Source organism: Berghia stephanieae, chromosome 11 (assembly GCF_034508935.2).
Source record: "Berghia stephanieae isolate SIO BIC M18660-M18661 chromosome 11, UCSD_Bste_1.3, whole genome shotgun sequence".
In the NCBI taxonomy this organism is placed as follows: Eukaryota; Metazoa; Mollusca; class Gastropoda; order Nudibranchia; family Aeolidiidae; genus Berghia; species Berghia stephanieae.
Genome location: NC_088370.1, coordinates 14294359 through 14316858, shown reverse-complemented (window position 1 = coordinate 14316858; position 22500 = coordinate 14294359). Strand labels below are relative to the sequence as shown.

The window sequence follows — 22500 nt, the reverse complement described above, 5'->3', positions numbered from 1 at the left end:
ATAATAATAATAATAATAATAATAATAATAATAATAATAATAATAACAATAATAATATTACCATCATCATTACTACCACAATCATCACTATTACCACCACCACTATTACCACTATCCCGACCACCATCACCATCACTATTACATATCTAATCCGTCTTTCTCGTTTTTAAAAATTTGATACCCATCACAACAGACCTCCCTACTACTAAGAAAATTTGTAAAGCACGTAACATATAGAACAAGACATTACGCCTGTGAGGCGATATTGCAATTTTTTACGGACAGAGACAACACTGTTAGCGGCCAGGTACTCATTTTACATCTGAGTGCAATGAGAGAATGTGAGTGTTTTTCAAGGACTCAACTATGCTCTGAGCGAGGCTGGAACCCAGGATCTTCAGATCCGAAAGCGAGTGCAGAGCTGCAAACCAACCGCAAAAAATGCGGAATTGTACGCATTTTCAGCGATTGTACGCTTGTACCCCCCAGATTGTACCCATTTTCAGTGTACTGAGTCACTTCAGTTTTCTTTAGTTGTAATAGCCCGGATGCTCGTTATGCTCTTATCATTACTAGCCTATTGAGAAACCTTGGTGACCAAGTGGATATCATATATTTTTTGACCAATTATGATCTTCATGCTTGGAGGTAGAATTCTGAAAGGATTGGGAACATCATTGTTGCTGCAATTGAGCTTGTGCGGTGTGACTTTATGTAATTATACCTTCCTCTTAGTTTCACAATGGTTAGTTTCCGTCGATTTCAGGATTGTACCCATTTTTATGAAATCTTCCCCATTTTGAGGTCCCATTGTACACATACTCATCAGATGGGGTTGGCAGCTCTGCGAGTGTCATACCACAGGACGCGGGTGGTTGGATGGGAGCATCACCCTTGAATCATATACCTATGATGTTCGCATGGGTGTACGATCCGATAGTGATGTCGTTTCTTCTTCTCTTTACTACCCTATCCTGCTTCTTTGGTTTGTGATTGTATTTTTGACAGGGGATATTTTTTTTCTGTAAATCTTCTGCCTGTTTGTTCTTGGTTATTTATAATTTAGCTTATGATATCTTTAGGTTATGATTTTGATTTACATTTGTACTATTTTTGTTAGATTGCTTGTTTCTTTGTTTCAGCGGTCTCTCATATAACCTCAATTGTGTTGGAAGAGACCTAAAGCAACAAACAACAACAACAACAATACCACAGGACCACCTGTCTGCACAATTTATATATATTTATATTCTCCCCCCCCCCCCCCCCCTCCCCAATCGCAGACACCCGATGTCCTAATACTGATGGTGGAGATCAGCAATTCAGGAGATGGCATTTTGTTCCAGACTGTCTTGGAACGGCTGGAGTTTCTCGTCAATGCTCTGGTAGACTCAACTTTCAAAAACTATGCGTAAGTTTGTTTTTTATGTCTTTGATGAGGTCTCAATAGGGAATGAGATTAGCGGAAGAGTAGATCCCTTGATTGGAAGTCACCAGTGGAGAAGTTATTTGTAAACAAACCAACTACAAGCCAAGTGCTCCAAATAAAAAATGTATTATTCATATTTCTGTACAAAAATGCATATCATAATCAACGTTATGCATTTTTGTACAGAAATATGAATAATAAATTTTTTATTTCTAGCGCTTGGCTTGTAGTTGGTTCGTTTACAAATAACTTCTCTCCCAGTAACATCCACTCAAGGGACGCTACTCTTCCGCTAATCTCATTCCCTATAGCTTTTTAGGTAGAGCACTTGCTTCATACGCAAAGAGACAGAGATAGATCTGAGTGAAGTTGACATTTTTTATAATGACCCCCTTGTCCATCTAACAGTGATTGGGTATAGCTGAGATCTGATGGAAAGAACTTTACGATAGACTAGTGTCATGTCCCAAGGGTAGCAAGCAACTGCTATTGTCTGTTTCACATTATAGGAACCGGGATAGATTAGTGTCCTGTCCAAAGGGTTGCAAGCAATTGCTATTGTCTGTTTCACATTATAGGAACCGATTTAGACTAGTGTCCTGTCCAAAGGGTTGCAAGCAATTGCTATTGTCTGTTTCACATTATAGGAACCGGGATAAACTAGTGTCCTGTCCAAAGGGTAGCAAGCAACTGCTATTGTCTGTTTTGCATTATAGGAACCGGGATAGACTAGTGTCCTGTCCAAAGGGTAGCAAGCAATTGCTATTGTCTGTTTCACATTATAGGAACCGGGATAGACTAGTGTCCTGTCCAAAGGGTAGCAAGCAATTGCTATTGTCTGTTTCACATAAAAGGAACCGGGATAGACTAGTGTCCTGTCCAAAGGGTTGCAAGCAATTGCTGTTGTCTGTTTCACATTATAGGAACTGGGATAAACTAGTGTCCTGTCCAAAGGATAGCAAGCAATTGCTATTGTCTGTTTCACATTATAGGAACCGGGATAGACTAGTGTCCTGTCCAAAGGGATGCAAGCAATTGCTATTGTCTGTTTCACATTATAGGAACCGGGATAAACTAGTGTCCTGTCCAAAGGGTTGCAAGCAATTGCTATTGTCTGTTTCACATTATAGGAACCGGGATAGACTAGTGTCCTGTCCAAAGGGTTGCAAGCAATTGCTATTGTCTGTTTCACATTATAGGAACCGGGATAGACTAGTGTCCTGTCCAAAGGGTTGCAAGCAATTGCTATTGTCTGTTTCACATTATAGGAACCGGGATAAACTAGTGTCCTGTCCAAAGGGTAGCAGGCAATTGCTATTGCCTGTTTCACATTATAGGAACCGGGATAAACTATTGTCCTGTCCAAAGGGTAGCAAGCAACTGCTATTGTCTGTTTCGCATTATAGGAACCGGGATAAACTAGTGTCCTGTCCAAAGGGTAGCAAGGTGGGTGGTTGGATGGAGCATCACCCTTGAATCATATACCTATGATGTTCCCATGGGTGTACGATCCGATAGTGATGTCGTTTCTTCTTCTCTTTACTAGCCTATCCTGCTTCTTTGGTTTGTGATTGTATTTTTGACAGGGGATATTTTTTTTTCTGTAAATCGTCTGCCTGTTTGTTCTTGGTTATTTATAATTTAGCTTATGATATCTTTAGGTTATGATTTTGATTTACATTTGTACTATTTTTGTTAGATTGCTTGTTTTTTTGTTTCAGCGGTCTCTCATATAACCTCAATTGTGTTGGAAGAGACCTAAAGCAACAAACAAACAAACAAAGGGTAGCAAGCAATTGCTATTGTCTGTTTCACATTATAGGAACCGGGATAGACTAGTGTCCTGTCCAAAGGGTAGCAAGCAATTGCTATTGTCTGTTTCACATTATAGGAACCGGGATAAACTATTGTCCTGTCCAAAGGGTAGCAAGCAACTGCTATTGTCTGTTTCACATTATAGGAACCGGGATAGATTAGTGTCCTGTCCAAAGGGTTGCAAGCAATTGCTATTGTCTGTTTCACATTATAGGAACTGGGATAAATTAGTGTCCTGTCCAAAGGGTAGCAAGCAATTGCTATTGTCTGTTTCACATTATAGGAACCGGGATAAACTCCCGATCTTTGGGTCTAATGGCTCTGAAGGACTTCCTGTTTTATTTTTTACTTTTTAAAAAAATAATTGTTTTTGTCTTTTGTCAGTTTTTAAATTTTAGATTCCCATCAAAAGAGATTGAAAACCAAGCAGGTTCATATGTGGCACACCCGTTCTATTTGGTATTATGTTGCGATGACCCAAGTTCTGAAAACTGAATTTAACGTGAAAACAGTTAAGAGTTACAAAATTTGAGACTAAGTTGTTAAAGAAATGACATCCATCCTTCCCAATAAGGATGAAGATGATGATGATCATCATCATTGTTGTCGTCGTCATTATTTTCGTCATCATTGTCATTGTTGATATCATCGTTGCCATAATCATCATCAGTGTCATCATTGTCATTGTCATCATCATTGTCGTTGTTGTCATCCGCCTTCTCATCATCATCTTCCTTAACATTCTCATCATCATCATCATCACCCTCACCCTCATCATCATCATCATCATCATCATCATCATCATCATCATCATCATCAACATTTGCATAATACGCTAACAATTGTTCTCCCCTAATGTTGTTGTCCAGAGAAAACTCCCACCTTGAGTACCTGGACTACAAAGGACAGCAGGGTCTTTCTAGGGGGATTTCCATTCTGGATAGCTTGGATAAACTCCTCCACCCAGAGGAAATGAAGAAGAGGCTTGTGCATCTCCCCACTGTAAGTTTTCTTCAATTCTAAATATGTGTGGCTGACTGAGAAAAACCGGAAAGATGCGCAAATTTAATAAAATGAGTTATGTATACATTGGTGTAGACCACATCTTTCTGATTATTTACCACTTAAAATTTTCTTTCTATGGACCATGCCATACTACTTCGAAGGCTACAAGTTACTTTCGGCATATCAGGCACTGCTCTAAACTGGTTTGCATCATATCTTACTCAAAGAACTCAATCAGTTTTAATTGGGGAAGTAACTTCGTCAGAGCGTGACCTTCATTTTGGTGTACCTCAAGGATCCGTTTTAGGTCCAGTCCTTTTTGTACTTTACACTTCCCCTGTTGTGAGAATCTTAGAGCAACATTCTCTCGCTTACCATATGTACACCGACGATACCCAGAATATATAGCATGTGTTTGCAATCCGATATAGTTTCAAAGATAACTGTTTACGAACAATGCATCAACCATGTGATGAGATGGATGTCTGCAAATAGATAAAAATTAAATGGCGACAAGACTGAAGCCTTATTCATTGCTAGTTCCAATAATAAGACAGATCCATTTACACTGTCACTGACAATCAACGATAATGACAAAATACAACTCACAACATCAGCAAAAAATCTCGGCATCACCTTAGAGAGTGATCTGTCTATGAACAAACATATAAACAATATGAGAACAAGTGCTATCTGCATTCTAAGAAATATCAGAACAATCAAACCATTTATTAATAGGGAAACTTGCAACAAATTGGTAACATCTTTGATATTCCCGAAAATCGACTACTGCAATGCACTGTTTGTTGCTCTCACAAAGGACAAAATAAACAAACTCCAGAAAATACAGAACATGGCAGCCCGCGTTGTACTGCAGAAAGACAGGAAAACTGCAGCTCCCGAATTACTACAGCAGCTGCATTGGCTGCCAGTGGACCAGCGGATTAAATATAAATCTTCAACTATCGTTTTCAAATGCCTGGAGGGCTCGTCACCAGCATATCTCTCAAACCTCATTGAACGGTATAACCCACAGCGATCGCTTCGATCAACGAACGACCTCAAATTGGAAACACCCCGCTGTCGAGTGAAGGCTGGTGAACGCGCCTTTCAGCATTCTTGTCCAAGGTTGTGGAATTTACTACCACTAGAGATACGTTCTTCGTCTTCACTAGAGGAATTCAAGCGTCGATTGAAGACATTCTTATTCCGACAGGCTTTCTTTTGATTATGTGTATAATTAGCGTTGTTCGTGTACTGTGTTAGGGCTTAATGATTAAGTTAATATATTTTATGCGCCCAGAGCCCTCCTGATGAAGGGATGTTTGGCGCACTATAAATATATACCATTTTAAAAAAAAATTTATGTGTATTAGAACCCAAGTTATGAATTTTTTTCTGAATAAAATTAGTTGCTATGGGAAACACTTTATCTTCCCGGGTTTTCACAGTGAGCCTCGCATATGTAGTCCTTCAGAGCCATTAACCCCACAGAGCCGGAGTTTCGCACAGTGTCTTAAGCTTGAAACGGACAATAGCAGGTGCTTGCTACCCTTTGGATTGGATGCTAGTCTGTCGCAAAGTAGTATTACGTCAAATCTAACACTGGATGTCTCCAGCCAGTCTTTAAATGCGTCACCGAAGTTAAGGACGGCCTTCAGACAAGGCCTGGACCCACAGCTTTTACAATAAAGAACACCCTCACAATGATGATAAAACACTTCAAAAGCCTAAACTCACTCAATCCTAGAGATTTTTGCTACTTTTCAAAATTGGTTTTAAAAAATGTATTGAAAATGAGCATGTAGTACATAGATTGTTTATTCAACTACCATTAACATGTAAAAATTAAAAACATTGTCTTTAGTTTAATACTATGCCTATAATTTGTCACAGAAAATGTAATAAATGGGCATGGTGTAAAAGTAACCTAGGTAAACTACGGATAGAGTGTGTGGCCTTGAGCAAGTCACCTCGCACTAACTCAATTTACGGCGCTGCACTGCGGCTGATGCCTGGGTTATTACATTCTTCCCATAGAGACAAATTTCCCTTATGTGATGAATAAAGGGAATTTTACTTTTTTAATAATAATAATAGATCTTTATCGTCCATAAATGTGGCAATTTGTCATTTAGTTACACTTGTTATAACGTTATATGATAACTATAACATTGAACAGATATTTCACTCCTACTTATTTTTTCTCTCTCTCTCTCTCTCTCTCTCTCTCTCTCTCTCTCTCTCTCTCTCTCTCTCTCTCTCTCTCTCTCTCTCTCTCTCTCTCTTTCTCTCTTTGTCTCTCTTTCTCTCTCTCTCTCTCTCTCTGACCGTGGCCTTATGGACCCGATAACTTTAACCTTCAATTTAATAAACGAAAACAGATAAAATGGACGTTTTGGGTTTCCCCTTTATCAATAAAACAGGATGAATGTTGATAAAGGGGAAACCTGAAACAATCATTTTATTTGTTTTTGTATATTCAATTGAAGCTTACATTCAATTTCAGATTATTTATTTCTTCGAGCTTCGAGCAGCAACATTTACATCTTTTGTACATCATAGAATTTAAACAAAATGAACAGTGTGTTGTAGAACATGCTTTGCTAAAGAAATTATGTATGGCAAGAACGTACTGCTATTGTGTTTGAGTGATAAAAGAATATATTTTTGTGTTAGTCGGGCGTGAAGTTTTGGGGAAAATCCTGAAAATGGCAGGTAAGGGGAGGGTTAAACGATTACCTGTTGTTTTTTGTTTTTTTTAAACATTTCAATCCTTTCTTTTCCTGACCTCCCATAGTGGGCAGGGGGGGGTACATACTGTGTCTTCTATCCTCCTATATCTGTTTTCCAACATGCTTTCTGTCTTTGTCTTGGAATGAGATTACTTGGTTTTGTCCTGGCCCTGGCCAGATACCCTGGCTGGGAGGGAAACAGTCAAATGTATAGTTAGTTTTGGGAGATGATATTTTTTTCCTTGTAAATTATCTCTCTGTTATGCACTGTATTATGTTTTGTTTATGTATTATATATGATTTATAAACATTTGAGTGTGTTCCTCTTAGTGGGGACCTGTGCTTGTATCTGGATGAGACTTTTAGGTGATCTCAAACTGGGTGCACTGGTGGTATGCTTTTGGAATCTACATCTGTTCCCTATTAGAACCAATTCCCCTTTGTCTGCCTTTTTACTATCCCATTTTCTTCCTTATTACTGGCGCTGATATGACCTAAATGTGTTGCAAGCGTCGTAAAACCGTTAAAAACAAAAAACATTCCTTTCTTTTCTTTCCTTTCAGACAAAAGAAAAATTCCCAGAAGCCATCATTCCAACCCTGGCCCGATGTTTCGACCTTGTCAAAGAATTGACACCCTGGATCTACAACAAATGGGAAATGGATCTTAATACCGTCATCACTAATGTGTGTAATTTAATTTTCTCTTGTGAATTTAACCTTTTGTATTTAAAAAAAAAAAATATATATATATATATAAAAGGATATTATATTAAAGGTGAATATTATTTAAATGCCCCCCCTCCCCCCACCCTGGGTCTACACCGATTGATAAATCAATGTTACACCCTCATCGCTAACGTGTGTAATTTGATTTTTAATCTTGTGAATTTAACCTTGTGTAGTTTTTTAAATTTATTTTATTTTTGAAAAAAAAAAAAAAAAAAGATAATAAAGTATCTAACAAAGTTGTCAATTTCCAGTATATATTTACGGAATTCAGTATGTTATATACCCTCAGTTTATTTTCAAATTACCTGTTAAACGGGGAAAAGTAAGTACATGATGTCTTTTTACTGGAGTTCAACACTCAGAAAGGGGCCTGTCTATGTGTTTGTGTAAAAGTTCAGTAGATTTTTGCCTCCAGAATTAGCAACCCTTGACAATATATTGTTGTTACTGATATTTTAAGGACATTTTAGGAACACCTGGTCCATTTGAAATCCTTATTACTGATATGATATTCATGATTTGATATAGAAGGAACGAAATTGACGTCAGACAGCTCAAAATTTTGCCTCCTGAATTGGCAACTCTGCTCTAATATTTAACTCTCTCCTTACCAGCTGTTTTTAGAATTTCCCCCGAAAATTCACTCCCACCCAGCACAAAAATAGACTTTTCTTACTCAAACAAAAAAGTAACAAGTGAGCTCTATAACACAGTGTTTAGTATTTATAACTGTCATCAAAGCAATTCTTTAAATTTTGTGATGTACCAGAGAAATCAGAATGAGAAAATTGTCGGTTACATCGTAACGAATGTGACGATTTTCCAATGGGTGGTAAGGAGAGGGTTAAGGTCACCTTTCTCATCCAGATTTCATTTCTTTTTGCCATAGCTATGGAAACTTGACATTCTGTAATAGAGTTCATATGAGTAAGAAATGTCTGTTTTTGTGTTCGGTGAAAATTCAGAAAATGGGTTAAATGCGATATCTAATTTTATCATTACACACACAGGTAGATGTGTAAGTATGGAGAGAAAAATAAAGTGAGTAGATGTGACTCATATATAGATGGTTCGAAGATGACGTCACTCAGGTCTTTGTTATTGTTTTTTGCCATCCGCGTTTATGAGTAATGCTCACTGAACTGTATTAACGTGACTATAAACGTTCATGGATACACACAGTTGTGTGTGTTGGGCCGTTATACTTCCGGATGGCACTGTTATGAGCTTCTTAGCCAAGCGCATACTATCTATAAGGGAACGACCCAATACAAACAACGTTGTATGTTTTGTGTTGTTCCCTTATATATGAGTCAGATCTACTCACTTTATTTTTCTCTCCATTTTACTGGCTCATTTAGGCACCTCTAGCTTTAGATGTGTAAGTGGGTTAGTAGCTTTGCAGATAGGTCAATGAGAAAAATACAGGAAGATAAATGGCTAAGTAGATGAGTTGACAGGTGGAGAGGGTAGACAAAAAGTAGGAAAGAAGAATGGACAGAGGATGGTAGAGGGAGAGAGAGAGAGAGAGAGAGAGAGAGAGAGAGAGAGAGAGAGAGAGAGAGAGAGAGAGAGAGAGAGAGAGAGTATTTCTTTGTTCACTGTCTTACAAACAATCCAAGATATATCTATGTGAGTTATATAGCTGGAAAAGTGTGTATGTGAAAACAGTCCCAAAAGCAGAGCAGAAGAGAAAAAAATACACGAAAAATAATCACCATCTCAAAAATAACCAATTTACTTTTCTGGGTAATGAATCGAATTATCCCCCCTTTCTCTATGTACAGATTCCGATGTATGCTGTTTCTACACTGTCCAATGTCTACGAAGGGATATCACAAGAACAACTCAGCAAAAAGTTTTCCACACTAAAGGTCAAGAAAGTTCTTGACCTCTTACAAATGTGGGTAAGTTTCTTTTTTTTTCGTTTCCATTTTCCTCTATTGATGGTGGTGGATTCATTGCCTCTTTGTTGGTTCCAATAGCTCAGTTGGTAGAGTACTCGCTTCTCTTGCTTCAAAGAGGCTAAGATTGATCCTATGGGTGGGATCATAGGCAGGGAGGTACATACTGTCTTCTATCCCCCTATATGTGTTTTCCAATTTGCTTTCTGTCTTTGTCTTGAAATGAGATTACTTGGTTTTGTCCTGACCCTGGCCAGAGTCCTGGCCGGGAGGGAAACAGTCAAATGTACAATTTTAATTTTGGAAGATAATATTTTTTTCCCCTTGTAAATTATCTCTCTGTTATGCATTGTACTGTGTTTTGTTTACATATTATATATTGATTTGTAAACATTTGAATGCATTCCTCTTAGTGGGGACCTGTGCTTGTGTCTGGATGAGACTTTTAGGTGATCTCAAACTAAGTACTTTTATAGTGTGCTTTTGGAATCTACATCTGTTTCCTATAGAAATTCTAGAACTTTTTACTTTCCCATTTTCTTCCTTTTTACTGGCGCTGATATGGACTTAATGTGTTGCAAGCGCAATAAAACCCTTAAAAAAAAAAAAAAAAAAGACAAACAAAAACAAACCAGTAGAGGCAGACTGATTTTGTGTGTGTGGGGGGGGGAGGATGATTTTTAAAAATTGCAATCCCTTTCTACTTTGTCTTGCACTGTTTCAAACACACCTATTCATATTTTAGAGACAACGCATCATTTTTCCATATTTGATTGTCTGTTCTACCAGGGTACAAGTCTGTGCAGTGTCAGCAACAAAATAGTCCTTTGCTCAACCGACCTGCAGGCGTATGAATCTGTGTGTGGTTTGGTCCAGATGGAAAACCCTCCTGTCCAAGTGTGGATCAACAGCTTTAGAGCCAAATTGCCCGTATGGACCCGAGATTCGTTAGATGCTAAAATGAAGGAGAAGAACATCAAAGGACAGGTACAGAATAAGAAGTGAAGTAGCAGGCACCGATGTAAGACAGAGATCTGAATAAGTGTGTATGAAAGGTGCCAGACAAAGCAAGAAAGAAAAAAAAACATCCCCAAAATCAGTCTACCTCGATTGGGGATCGAACCTCAGACCTTCTGATTACAGGTCAGACATGCTACCATTAATGGTAGCAAGTCTGACTGGTAATCAGAAGGTCTGAGGTTCGATCCCCAGTGAAAGCAGACTGATTTGTTGGGATGTTTCATTTTCTTGTATTTTTCTTTCTTGCTTTGTCTGGCACCTTTCATACACACTTATTCAGATCTCTGTCTTACATCGGTGCCTGCTACTTCAAATTTGTTTTGTTTTTCTTAATCAAAACCGACCATTGTTTAAAATTTATCAATTTTTATATGTGAACTAAATTTTTTTTCTCATTTACACGCATGGAACAGGCTGAAGATGTGTTGAGAATGCTGAAACGGCAAGGAATGTTGATTCGCTTTGAACCACAACACTACCAGGCAGAGGATGGCTTGAATGGAAACGTCTTTGTCCAATGGAAGGATGTACCCTCTAAACACGAATGTTTGGTGTGTATGAAAATTTATCAGCTACTCTCTGATGAGCAAGTTCATCCCAAATTCATTTCTGACTTTTGATTGGTTTTTTGTTGCTATAATTTTCCTTTAAAACAAAACTTTTCATCAGCAGGACTCTGGAGTCCAAAGGCCCGGTAATACCTGACAGAACTCTGGAGTCCCAAGGCCCCATAATACCTGACAGGACGCTGGAGTCCCAAGGCCCGAATAATACCTGACAGGACTCTGGAGTCCCAAGGTCTGAATAATACCTGACAGGACTCTGGAGTCCCAAGGTCAGAATAATAGGGAGACCTTCCATAAGCTACTACATCCCAAGTATTCTTGTTCTAATAGGGGGTTTGGGAGGGGGAAAACTTTTTTTTTTTTTTTAAAGTCTCCCCCCTCCCAAACCCCCTACACTAGAACTTCTAGTAGGGGGTTTGGGAGGGGGGAGACTTAAAAAAAAAAGTTCCCCCCTCCCAAACCCCCTACTAGAACAAGAATACTTGGGATGTAGTAGCTTAATAATAATAATAAATGGCATTTATATAGCGCTTTACCCCGTTGTCACAGGCTCTAAGCGCATTACAGTGATATAAAACAAAACATATTACAGTGAGACAAGTGTGAAGGAAACGTGATACGAATTCAATTTAACAACAACAAAATATGAAAATATATTGCAACATTATGACGTAAAAAGATAAAACTTTAGGCGAGATTTGAACGTTGTCAACGAATCCGAGCATCTCACGTGTGATGGGAGAGCGTTCCAAAAATGGGGGGGGCGAAAATTGAAAAGACTGTTCACCTATTTCACGCAATGGCTTAGGTTTGACAAGGATTGATCGGTCATTGCTTGACCTCAAGTTTCTATTGGGGACATATATGTTTAGAAGGTCTTTAATATAGGAGGGACTGTTCGTGCTCATGGATTTGTAGACAACAGTACAAATCTTATAGGCAACTCTTTTTTCCACAGGAAGCCAATGTAACTCACGGAGCTTATGGAAGGTCTCCCAAATAATACAATGTCTAGTATGATGTCGAACTCAACCAAATCTTGAAAACTGACTTTACACTAGGTGGGGTCCTTTGACCTCCCATGGTGTACAGGAGGTCATTCTGTGTCTTCTATCTCCCTTTATCTGTTTTCCAAGTTGCTTTCTGTCTTTGTCTTGGAATGGGATTACTTAGTTTTGTCCTGGCCCTGGCCGGAGTCCTTTACTGGGAAGGAAACAGTAAAATGTACAGTTAGTTTTGGGAGATGATATTTTCTTTCTTGAAGATCATCTCCCTTTTATGCACTGTTTTACATATATATGATTTGTAAACATTTGAGTGTGTTCCTCCTAGTCGGGACTTGTGCTTGTTGCAAGATGAGACATATTTACATACAATGATAGTGTGCTCTTGGAATCTATGATGGGACAGCGTGGCTCAGCGGTACGGTCTTTGCTTCATACCCGAAAGGTACAGAGTTCAATTACCCGCTGCGCTGTGTGGCCGGGAGCAAGTCACTCCTCTCTAGCTAAATTTGCGGTGCTGCACTGCGGCTGATGCTTGGGTTATTCCAGTCTTCCCTTGGAATAGAGCCTAGAGACAAATTTCCCCTATGGGATGAATAAAGGGAATTTTATTTTATTTTTTATTTATTTCATTTTTGTCTTACTTTTTCTTGGGTCCCTTTGCTTGTAATTCTAGAAATTTTTTGCAATCCCATAGACATCCTTTTTACTGGCTCTGACATGACCTAAAAGTATCACAAATGCCGTAAAACCCTTAAAAGCAAACAAACAAAAAGGACCCCCCCCCCCAAAAAAAAAAAAACAATAAAAAAAAACAAAAAACAAACAATTTGACTTCATGGTCTAAATGATAACATTCTTCTTGAATTAATCCGAATTAATCCGCTATATCAAGCTCAAATTTTATCCGAGACGACAGTTATTGGTCAGGTACTCATTTTGCACCTGAGTACAGTGAGAGAATGTGAGTAAAGAGCCTTTTCCAAGGGGTCAATCTATGTACCACTAACTCAGAGCAAGACTCTCATCCAGGACCTTCCCGCTGAGCAAGGGATTGAACCCAAAAGTTTTGTAATACAAATTTTTTAAAAATCATTTTTCTTTCAATCAATTTACTTTCTCCACTACTTTTATTCAAGTTTTTCTTACCACCTACATTTTACATTTTCCCACAGTCCAAAATGTGGCCAGAACCCCGACCTAAAGTTCGAATGATCCAAACAAACCATATATTCTACCTCATGCCGATGTCACCAGCTGGACTCATGCCCAAGATTTTCAGGTACCAGGATGTCAAAGTTCAGTGTTTTATAAAAGTTAAGTCACTCAATCCGAACACGGACTATCTCACTATTTGACTCTGTTTACTTCTGGGTAGGGTTTCCTGGCCTCCCATAGTGGACAGGGAGGCACTGTTCTTCTCTCCCCTTATAGCTGTTTTCCAATTTGCTTTCTGTCTTTGTCTTGGAATGAGATTGCTTGGTTTTGTCCTGGCCCTGGTCAGAGTCTTGACTGGGACAGTCAAATGCATGGTTATTATTTTGGGAGATGATTTTTTTCCTTGCAAATCATCTCTCTGTTATGTAGTATTATATTTTTTATTTTGAATGTATAATATATTTGGGTCTATTCCTCTTTGTTGGATCTTTTGCTTGTGTCCGGATGAGACTTATAGGTGATCTCAAACTAAGTACCCTGATGGTTTGGTCTTGGAATCTAAATCTGATCCCTATTTGTTCCCAGTTCCCCTCTGTCTACTTTTCTTGGGTGCTTTAATCTTATTCTAGAACTTGTTACTATCCCATTTTCTTCCTTTTTACTGGCGCTGATATAACCTAAATGTGTTGCAAGCACCGTAAAACTCTTATTAAAAAGAAATAATAATAAAAAAAAAAACTCTGGTTACTTTAACCCCACATTTTACATATATTATTATATTATTAAAGCTACTGTTTTTAATTTCATATAGTAGTTGAAAAAAAAAAAACTGTGTACATGCTAATTCTATTTTAGATTGAGAAACTGAATATATTTCGATTTTGAAAAGTAACAAAAGGATTGGTCAGACAACGGTCAGGATGTGGGTTCGATTCCCCAATGCCACCAAAGTTTTTATTCTCATCTATTGTTTTCTGTAATAAACAAAAGTGAATATAAAAGCTTAAAAAAAGAACAGAATACCAAACACGGAACGTTTCAGGCTCAAAACCCTTCTTCAGCCAACAACAAAAAACAATAAAGACATAAATACATTACTAAATTCCAAATAGACTACGTACAAATGTCGTCTATCTGGAATTTAGTAATGTATTTGTCTTTATTGGGTTTTTTTTTTGTTGTTGTTGGCTGAAGAAGGGTTTTTAGCCCGAAACGTTCCTTGTTTGGTATATTTTGTTCTTTTTTGAAGCTGTTATATTAATTTTTGTTTATTACTTTTTACAGTCGACAACTTCTAGCAGCCTAGTATCACTTTGACTACTTCCCACTGTACGCTCCCCCCAAGGTTACGCAATGTCATTGGGAAATCGTTCGAAATTTCAAATGCAGGAATTATATTTGAAAAGTTTCAAAGTTGTACAATTAATTTCATAGAATCCAAGCCAGTACTACTTTGGAGATAAAGATAAAGGGAGTAAATCTGACTCATGAATGAATAACACAAAACAAACGACGTTTCAGCCCTTGGACTTTATCAAGTAAACACAGAATACATATATATTTATATTAGATTGTACTACTTTGCTTGATCCATTGCACAGGTCACTGCTTCCCATCTATCGGCCACTGTTGGTTTGGAAAACTGGGTTTTTGTTGCGTCAAGGAATGGTGGACGTGAAAGCAGAATTGTTATCGTTGAATGGGGAGAAGTTATACAGTGAGTGGAATAGAGTATTTAATGGAAAAAAACAAACACAAAAAAGGGTTTCTATAGATAGCATGCGCTTGTCTAAGAAGCTCATGACATTGCCATCCGGAAGTACAACGGACCAACACACAAAATTGTGTGTAACCATGAACGTTTATAGTCTGGTTAATACAGATTAGTGAGAATTACTCATGAACTCGGATGGCAAAAAACAATAACAAAGACCTGAGTGACGTCAACTTTGAACTATCTATATAAAGCAATATTCACTAACTAAATGGAGGTATGAAAAAGTGGGGGCTGGCTGAGACTAGCTTGTGTACATGTGGATGCTCAGAGCAGATGATGGGACACGTCCTTAGAGAATGCCAGGATGGGCCCAGCTGCACTGACCATGACCTAAGAGTCTGCTCCACAGATGCTGTGGTGTGGGTTCGGCGTTGGAGCGACAAGCTATGATGATGACTAGTTAAATGTTACAGTGAACGACATAATCAGTAGGATGGTGAAAAGGTTTGAACTGAGATATTGCCAAGTTTAGTTAGAAGGTCAATTTTTATCAAAAATGAGTTCTTGTCATAAATGATTAAATCAACCCTTTTTGTACATCTTCGAGAAATATCAAGGCTTAATATCACTTCTAAATATTTTGTACAGCTAGTCCAAGTTGAAAAAGTAAGAAATTTGAGAAAAGTTGCTGGCTACCTTTCCCATACATCTGACCATAACTTCATCAAAAAAAATCACCCGATTTACTTCAAATAAAGATTAAAATGCTATGGGAAGAATATACTTTCAGAAAATGAAAAAAAAAAAAAATGCAAATCCAAAATTTTCACCTTCCAACTGATTATGTCATACACTGATACAAATGTGCTCATAATGCTTTTAAAAGATCCCAAGTCAACCGTAACACTTTTTAAAAAACGTTAGAGACGAGACACGATGCATGTAAAGTGGTTTTACAAAACCTGAAAAATGGTGACAAAATATCAGTGGAGAGTTGACAGCTGCATTCAAACCTCGCCTTTGGATCAGAAGGTTGTGGATTTGAGTCCTGCTTTAAGCGGTGTCCAGTTTAGTCCTTGGAAAAGATTCTTTATTCACATTCTATTTCCATAAAAGGAGTCCTTTAGAGCCGTGAGGCCCATGGAGCCGGAGTTTATCCTGGTTTCTATAGCATGAAATAGACAATAGGAATTGCTTGTTATCCTTTGGATAGGACATTAGTCTTTTGCAAAGTACTTTCCACCAAATCTAACAGACTCAGCTACCCATTCACTACTGGTGGATAGGAGGGTCAGAAAACATTTCGCCTGCACCCGGGATCCATCTTGGCTCCTTTGCATGTGAAGCGATTGCTCTACCAACTGAGCTATTGGAACCCCTTAACCTCAAGCACTTTGACTTTTTTTTTCCCTGTGCAAGATTGTTAACCCCAATTTTCCCACTTTGGACAACATTGGGTGATTCCTGGATTATCTTTATTCCTTCATGGAATGTGTGGACGACAAGACCTAAGGCTGGGTGGGGTTCCTGACCTCCCATCGTGTGCAGGGAGGTACATGCGTCTTCTATCCCCTTATATCTGTTTTCCAACATGCTTTCTGTCTTTGTCTTGGAATGAGATTACTTGGTTTTGTTCTGGCCTTGGCTGGAGTCCTGGCTGGGAGGGAAACAGTCAAATGCATAATCATTGTTTTGGGAGATATTTTTTTACTAGTAAATCATCTCTCTGTTATATATTATTATATTTGTTATTTTAAATGTATAATATAAGCATTTGAGTGTATTCCTCTTTGTTGGATTTTGTGCTTGTGTCCGGATGAGACTTATAGGTGATCTCAAACTAAGTACATTGGTGGTATGCTCTTGGAATCTACATCTGATCCCTATTTTTTCAGAGTTCCCCCCTGTCTTACTTTCTCTCGGCTGCTTTAAGTGTAATTCTAGAACTTTCTACTATCCAATTTTCTTCCTTTTTACTGGCGCTGATATGACCTTAATGTGTTGCAAGCGCCGTAACACCCTTAAAAACAAAACAAAACATGATCCTATTGTTCTGAGTTCCCTTTGTCTATTTCTCTCGGCTGCTTACTGTAATCTAGAACTTTTACTATCCAATTTTCCTTTACTGGCGCTGATATAACCTAAATGTGTTGCAAGCGCCGTAAAACGCTTAAAAACAAAAAACAAAACAATAACTAAGGATGCCGCTCAGAATGTCATAATTTATTTTAAAAGTTATATTTCTAGATATGAATATTAATGTTTTGATGATTTTTTGTATCCATCAGAGTTGCCTGCCTTGGTGTTGCAAGCGCGAGTCATCCAGATGGATATGGATGCAGACATTGGGGTTGAGAATTGGAGGGCATCCACCGACAATGCCAGGGAAGTGTTATTCTCTTGTAACGACCAGATACGATCAGTGATATATTATGCCTGTCTTAAGATGGATGTTTATGCTTTTGTAAGTATCTTGTATCAAATTTTAAAAATACAGTTTAACCCTCTCCTTACTATCCATTTTCAGAATTTTCCCCAAAACTTCACACCCAACCAACACAAAAACAGACATTTTTTACTCAAACAGAAAAGCAACAAGCATATTCTATACATAATATTGTTCGACAATATGAACTCTATTACAGAATGTCAAGTTTTTATAGCTACAGCAAAAAAGAAATTAAATCTGGATGAGAAAAGTGACGGTTGCATCGTAACAAATGTGACGATTTTCCAAAGGGTGGTAAGGAGAGGGTTAAATATTATTCATAAAATGAAACAATACTGCCCCCCTCCCAAAAAAAAAAAAAAATTTATAAATAAATAAATAAACCAACCAAACAAACAAACAAAAACAGACGTTTCCGCCTTTGGCCTTCTTCAGGGGCAAATAAAACCCCTCAGGCTCAAAATAATAAAATAAAATAAAAATAAAATAAAATTCCCTTTATTCATCCCCAAGGGGAAATTTGTCTTTAGGGTTTATTCCAAGGGAAGACTGGAATAACCCAGGCGTGAGCCGCAGAGCAGCGCTGCAAAGTGAGCTAGGGCGATGTGACTTGCTCAAGGCCACACAACGCAGTGGCGGGTGATTGAACTCGGTACCTTTCGAGTAGGAAACAAAGACCGTACCACTGAGCCACGCTGCCCCTAATTTTTCTTCCATTAACAAGAAAAACATGAAAACAGTAAATCAGGGATACCCTTTTCCTGGTTAAATCGAGCTAAAGCTAGAAAACTGGCTTTTTGGAAGTTTCCGGTTGACTTTGTTTGGTATTAATGAGTTGATTTTTTGAAAGATGAAAGTATCACTTGATTAAAGGCAATCGTTAAGGGAAGCTATGTCGATATAAATCCTTTTCTATGATTTAACGGTGACAGCATTTGATGCTTTATACCAAATATTTTCATATATGCTCTTTATAAGACTGGGTGGGGATCCTGACCTCCCATAGTGTGCAGGGAGGTACTTGCTGTGTCTTCTATCACCCTGTGTCTGTTTTCCAATTGCTTTCTGTCTTTGTCTTGGAATGAGATTACTTGTTTTTTTTCGTGACCCTGGCCGGAGTCCTTGGCTGGGAGGTAGACAGTCGAATGTATAGTTATATATTTGGGAGATGATATTTTTTTTCTTGTAAATCATCTCTCTGTTGTGTACTGTTATTTTTTTTTTTTTTTTAACATATGATTTGTAAACATTTGAGTGTATTCCTCTTAGTAGTGCTGGTGTCTGGTTGGGACTTTTCGGTGATCTCAAACTAAGTACACTGATAGTGTGCTCTTGGACTCTACATATGTTCCCTATTTGAAACGATTCCACTTTGTCTTACTTTTTCTTCAAGCACTTTTATTTGTACATCAAGAATATCTTTACTATCCAATTTTCTTCCTTTTTACTGGCGCTGATATAACCTAAATGTTTTGCAAGCGCTGTAAAACCCTTAAAAATATTTTTTTTTAAAAACAAGCTCTTTATGAGAAAACATTTCAGGCTTATTTAATTTTACCATAGAGCATCCTTGGGTAATACTTCTCACTTTAAAAAAAAATTGACCTTTATATAGCGCAATATCCACTAAATGTGCTCAAAGCGCTTTACAAGGGGTCCCTAGTCAACAGCAACATTTAACATGTAGGACGGGACATGACGCCTGTTAGGCGATATTACAATTTTTTGGACAAAGACAACGCTGTTAACGGCCAGGTACTCATTTTACACCTGAGTATGGTGAGAGAATGTGAGTAAAGAACCTTTTCCAAGGACTCAACTATACGCAGAGCGCAAGGCTCGAACCCAGGACCTTCCGATCTGAAAGCGAGTGTCATACCACTAGACCACATAGCCGCACTTCACTTTGATATTATAATACTAGAAACTGTGAATTGTAAAAAGTCGTAAACAAAAATGAATGTAACAGCTTCAAAAAATATTTTTTTAAATTACCAAACAGGAAGCATTCTGGGCTCAAAAACCATCACTTCACTTTCCAAAGAAATTTTGAAATACATTCTTGACCTTTTGTGTAGCTGATGAAGTTATATTTTGTATTTTTTTCTGAGGCTAACAAAAGAGTGAAAATGGAGAGGCTTCGTATGGGAACAAAAACAGACAATGGACGTTTCGGGTACAAACCCTTTGTCAGTACAACAATACACAAATAAACGATCACCGGCTTCAGGCAGCCCCTACCGTTTTCTGAGGCTAGTAGTGATGGCAAAATTTCAATTTTACCCTCTATATTTTATATACATTTTCCTCTCTAACCCTCTCCATACCACCCATAGGAAAATTGTCACATTCGTTACAATGCAGCCAACAATTTTCTTATTCTGATTTCATTTTGTTATAGTCATAGCCATAAAAACTCGACATTCTGTTGTAGAGCTCATTTTTCTGAAACAAAATACAGAATAGACTCGTTGCTAATCTGTTTGAAAAATCTATTTTTGTGTTGGGTGAGTATGAAGTTTTGGGGTAAAATTCTGAAAATAGCTGGTAAGGAGAGAGTTAAGATCTGAACAAGTGTGTATGAAACAGTGCCAGACAAAGCAAGAAAGAAAAATACTCGACTGGGGATCGAACCTCAGACCTCCTGATTACTGACCAGATGTGTTCATATCTTTTTCCCGACCTCCCATAGCGGGCAGGGAGGTACTTGCTGTGTCTTCTATCCCTCTGTATCTGTTTTTCAATTGCTTTCTGTCTTTGTTTTGGAATGAAATTACTTGGTTTTGTCCTGACCCTGGCCGGAGTCCTTGGCTGAGAGGGAAACAGTCAAATATATAGTTAGTTTTGGGAGATGATATTTTTTTTCCTTGTAAATCATCTCTCTTTTATGTATTATTTTTTTATCTTAAAATGTGATTTGTAAACATTTGAGTGTATTCCTCTGAGTTGGGACCTGTGCTTGTGTCAGGATGAGACTTTTGGTGATCTCAAACTAAGTACTTTGATAGTGTGCTCTTGGAATCTACATCTGTTTCCTATTTGAACTAATTCCCCTTTGTCTTACCTTTTCTTGGGTGCTTTAATTGTAATTTTAGAACTTTTTACTTTCCTATCTTCTTCCTTTTTACTGGCGCTGATATGACCTTTATGTGTTGCAAGTGCCGTAAAACCCTTCAAAACAAACAAACATAAATAATCATCCCAAAAAATCAGTATCCTCGACTGGGGATTGAACTTCAGACCTCTTGATTCCCAGTCTGACGTGTTCATATCTTTATATCTGACACTGGTGCCTGCTCCCTAATTTCTCCATTTTACATTTTCCTTCCTAGGAAATGCTCCCCTGCCCAAAGTGCTCCAGGTTCCTGACAGAGAACATGATTGATACAGACCATACCTGGTATCAAAATTATTACGTTGGAATTGCTTTCAAGCATCGGGCTTGCAAGGATCATTCGATGATCAACGCTCACTTCCTGATTAATGCCACGATAGAACACGGAGGTACATTTTCTCTTCCTCTTCATAGTAGTAGTAGTAATAGTAGAAGTAGTAGTAGTAGTAGTAGTAGTAGTAATAGTAGTAGTAGTAGTAGTAGTAGTAGTAGTAGTAGCACAGAAAAGTGAGTGGAGCAGGCACTTATGTTGGTAACAACAAGATATGAAGTGAGTAGAAAAAAATTTTTTATTCTCTATTGTCTTCTGGCACTTTTCTACTCACTTCATATCCAGTTGTTACCAACATAAGTGCCTGCACCACTCACTTTTTTGAATTAAAAAATTCACCCCATATACCGGAGCATACTCAATGTCTCAATCGTTTCTATGTTATATGTTTGTGTTGAGAATATTGGCTATTAAGCTTAACTGCTGGTCAAAAATAACTTCGCGATGGTTGTGCGTGAGCGAGCCGGCGATCTCCAGAAGTGGGTGAGAGAGGGCTCTAGAAATATGACTTGGGTTTGATACGAATATTTTTGTGTTCGTGGATAGCTCACACGGTAGAGCCACGCTCTCACCTGCCAGGCGGAGTTGTCGTACCAATAAGGTCGCAGGTTCAAACCCCACCACCGTGAAAAAAAATTTTATTCTCTATTGTCTTCTGGCACTTTTCTACTCACTTCATATCTTGTAGTAGTACTAGTAGCATATGGCTACACCTCCAAATGTATTTTATCAACCCAGCTTCTAAAGTCTTCCTCCGCCCTAAGGATGGTTTCGTAGCCACCTTCAAGTTTGGTTACTGGACAGTTGAGGACGATGTGATCGCTGGTCTCTGGGGCTGCCTGACATCTTCTTCAGGATACAAAGCTGATAGATAGAAATCTGTGGACTGTAAAAAGTAATAAACAAAAATGAATAGAGCAGCTTCAAAAAAGAACAAAATACCACACATGGAACGTTTCAGGCTCAGAACCCTTCTTCAGCCAACAACAAAAAACAATGAAAACATAAAGACATTTATTTATGTTTTCATTGTTATTTTGGGGTTTGTTTTTTTTGTTCTTTGCTGAAGAAGGGTTTTGAGACTGAAACGTTCCGGGTTGAGTATTTTGTTCTTTTTTTAAGCTGTTGTAATCATTTTTCTTCATTGCTTCTTTGTCCTTATAAATGTGTCAATTAGCAACGAAAAAAATATAATAATGTAACAAAAGAAAAGCTAGAAACAAAATGAATTTTAGATATCATATTTTGTCAATTTTGAGATATCATGTTTTTGTCAATTTAAGATATTATGTTTTTGTTAATTCAGAATATGTTTTTGTCAATTCAAGATATCATGTTTTTTGTAAATTTAAGACACCATGTTTTTGGCAATTTTTAAATATCATGTTTTTTTCAATTTTTAGATATCATGTTTTTGGCAATTTAAGACATCTTGTTTTTGTCAATGTAAGATCTCATGTTTTTTTTTTTAATGAGCTTTTATATAGCACAATATCTACCAAACGTGCTCAAAGCACTTTA

General features: G+C 37.8%; 1 protein-coding gene across 1 annotated transcript in view; it reads left to right on the top strand.

The window, feature by feature from the left end:
* The window catches only part of LOC144957240 (uncharacterized), a 126930-nt gene that overhangs the window by 19777 nt on the left and 84653 nt on the right, over positions 1–22500 (top strand). Inside the window, exons 10-19 of the mRNA XM_078888315.1 lie at positions 1284–1411; positions 4114–4246; positions 7548–7670; positions 9503–9622; positions 10409–10606; positions 11053–11190; positions 13385–13491; positions 14969–15084; positions 17373–17548; positions 20866–21037. Of these exons, the coding sequence (XP_078744441.1) occupies positions 1284–1411; positions 4114–4246; positions 7548–7670; positions 9503–9622; positions 10409–10606; positions 11053–11190; positions 13385–13491; positions 14969–15084; positions 17373–17548; positions 20866–21037 (1411 nt within the window). The remainder of the gene's footprint in view (positions 1–1283; positions 1412–4113; positions 4247–7547; positions 7671–9502; positions 9623–10408; positions 10607–11052; positions 11191–13384; positions 13492–14968; positions 15085–17372; positions 17549–20865; positions 21038–22500) is intronic.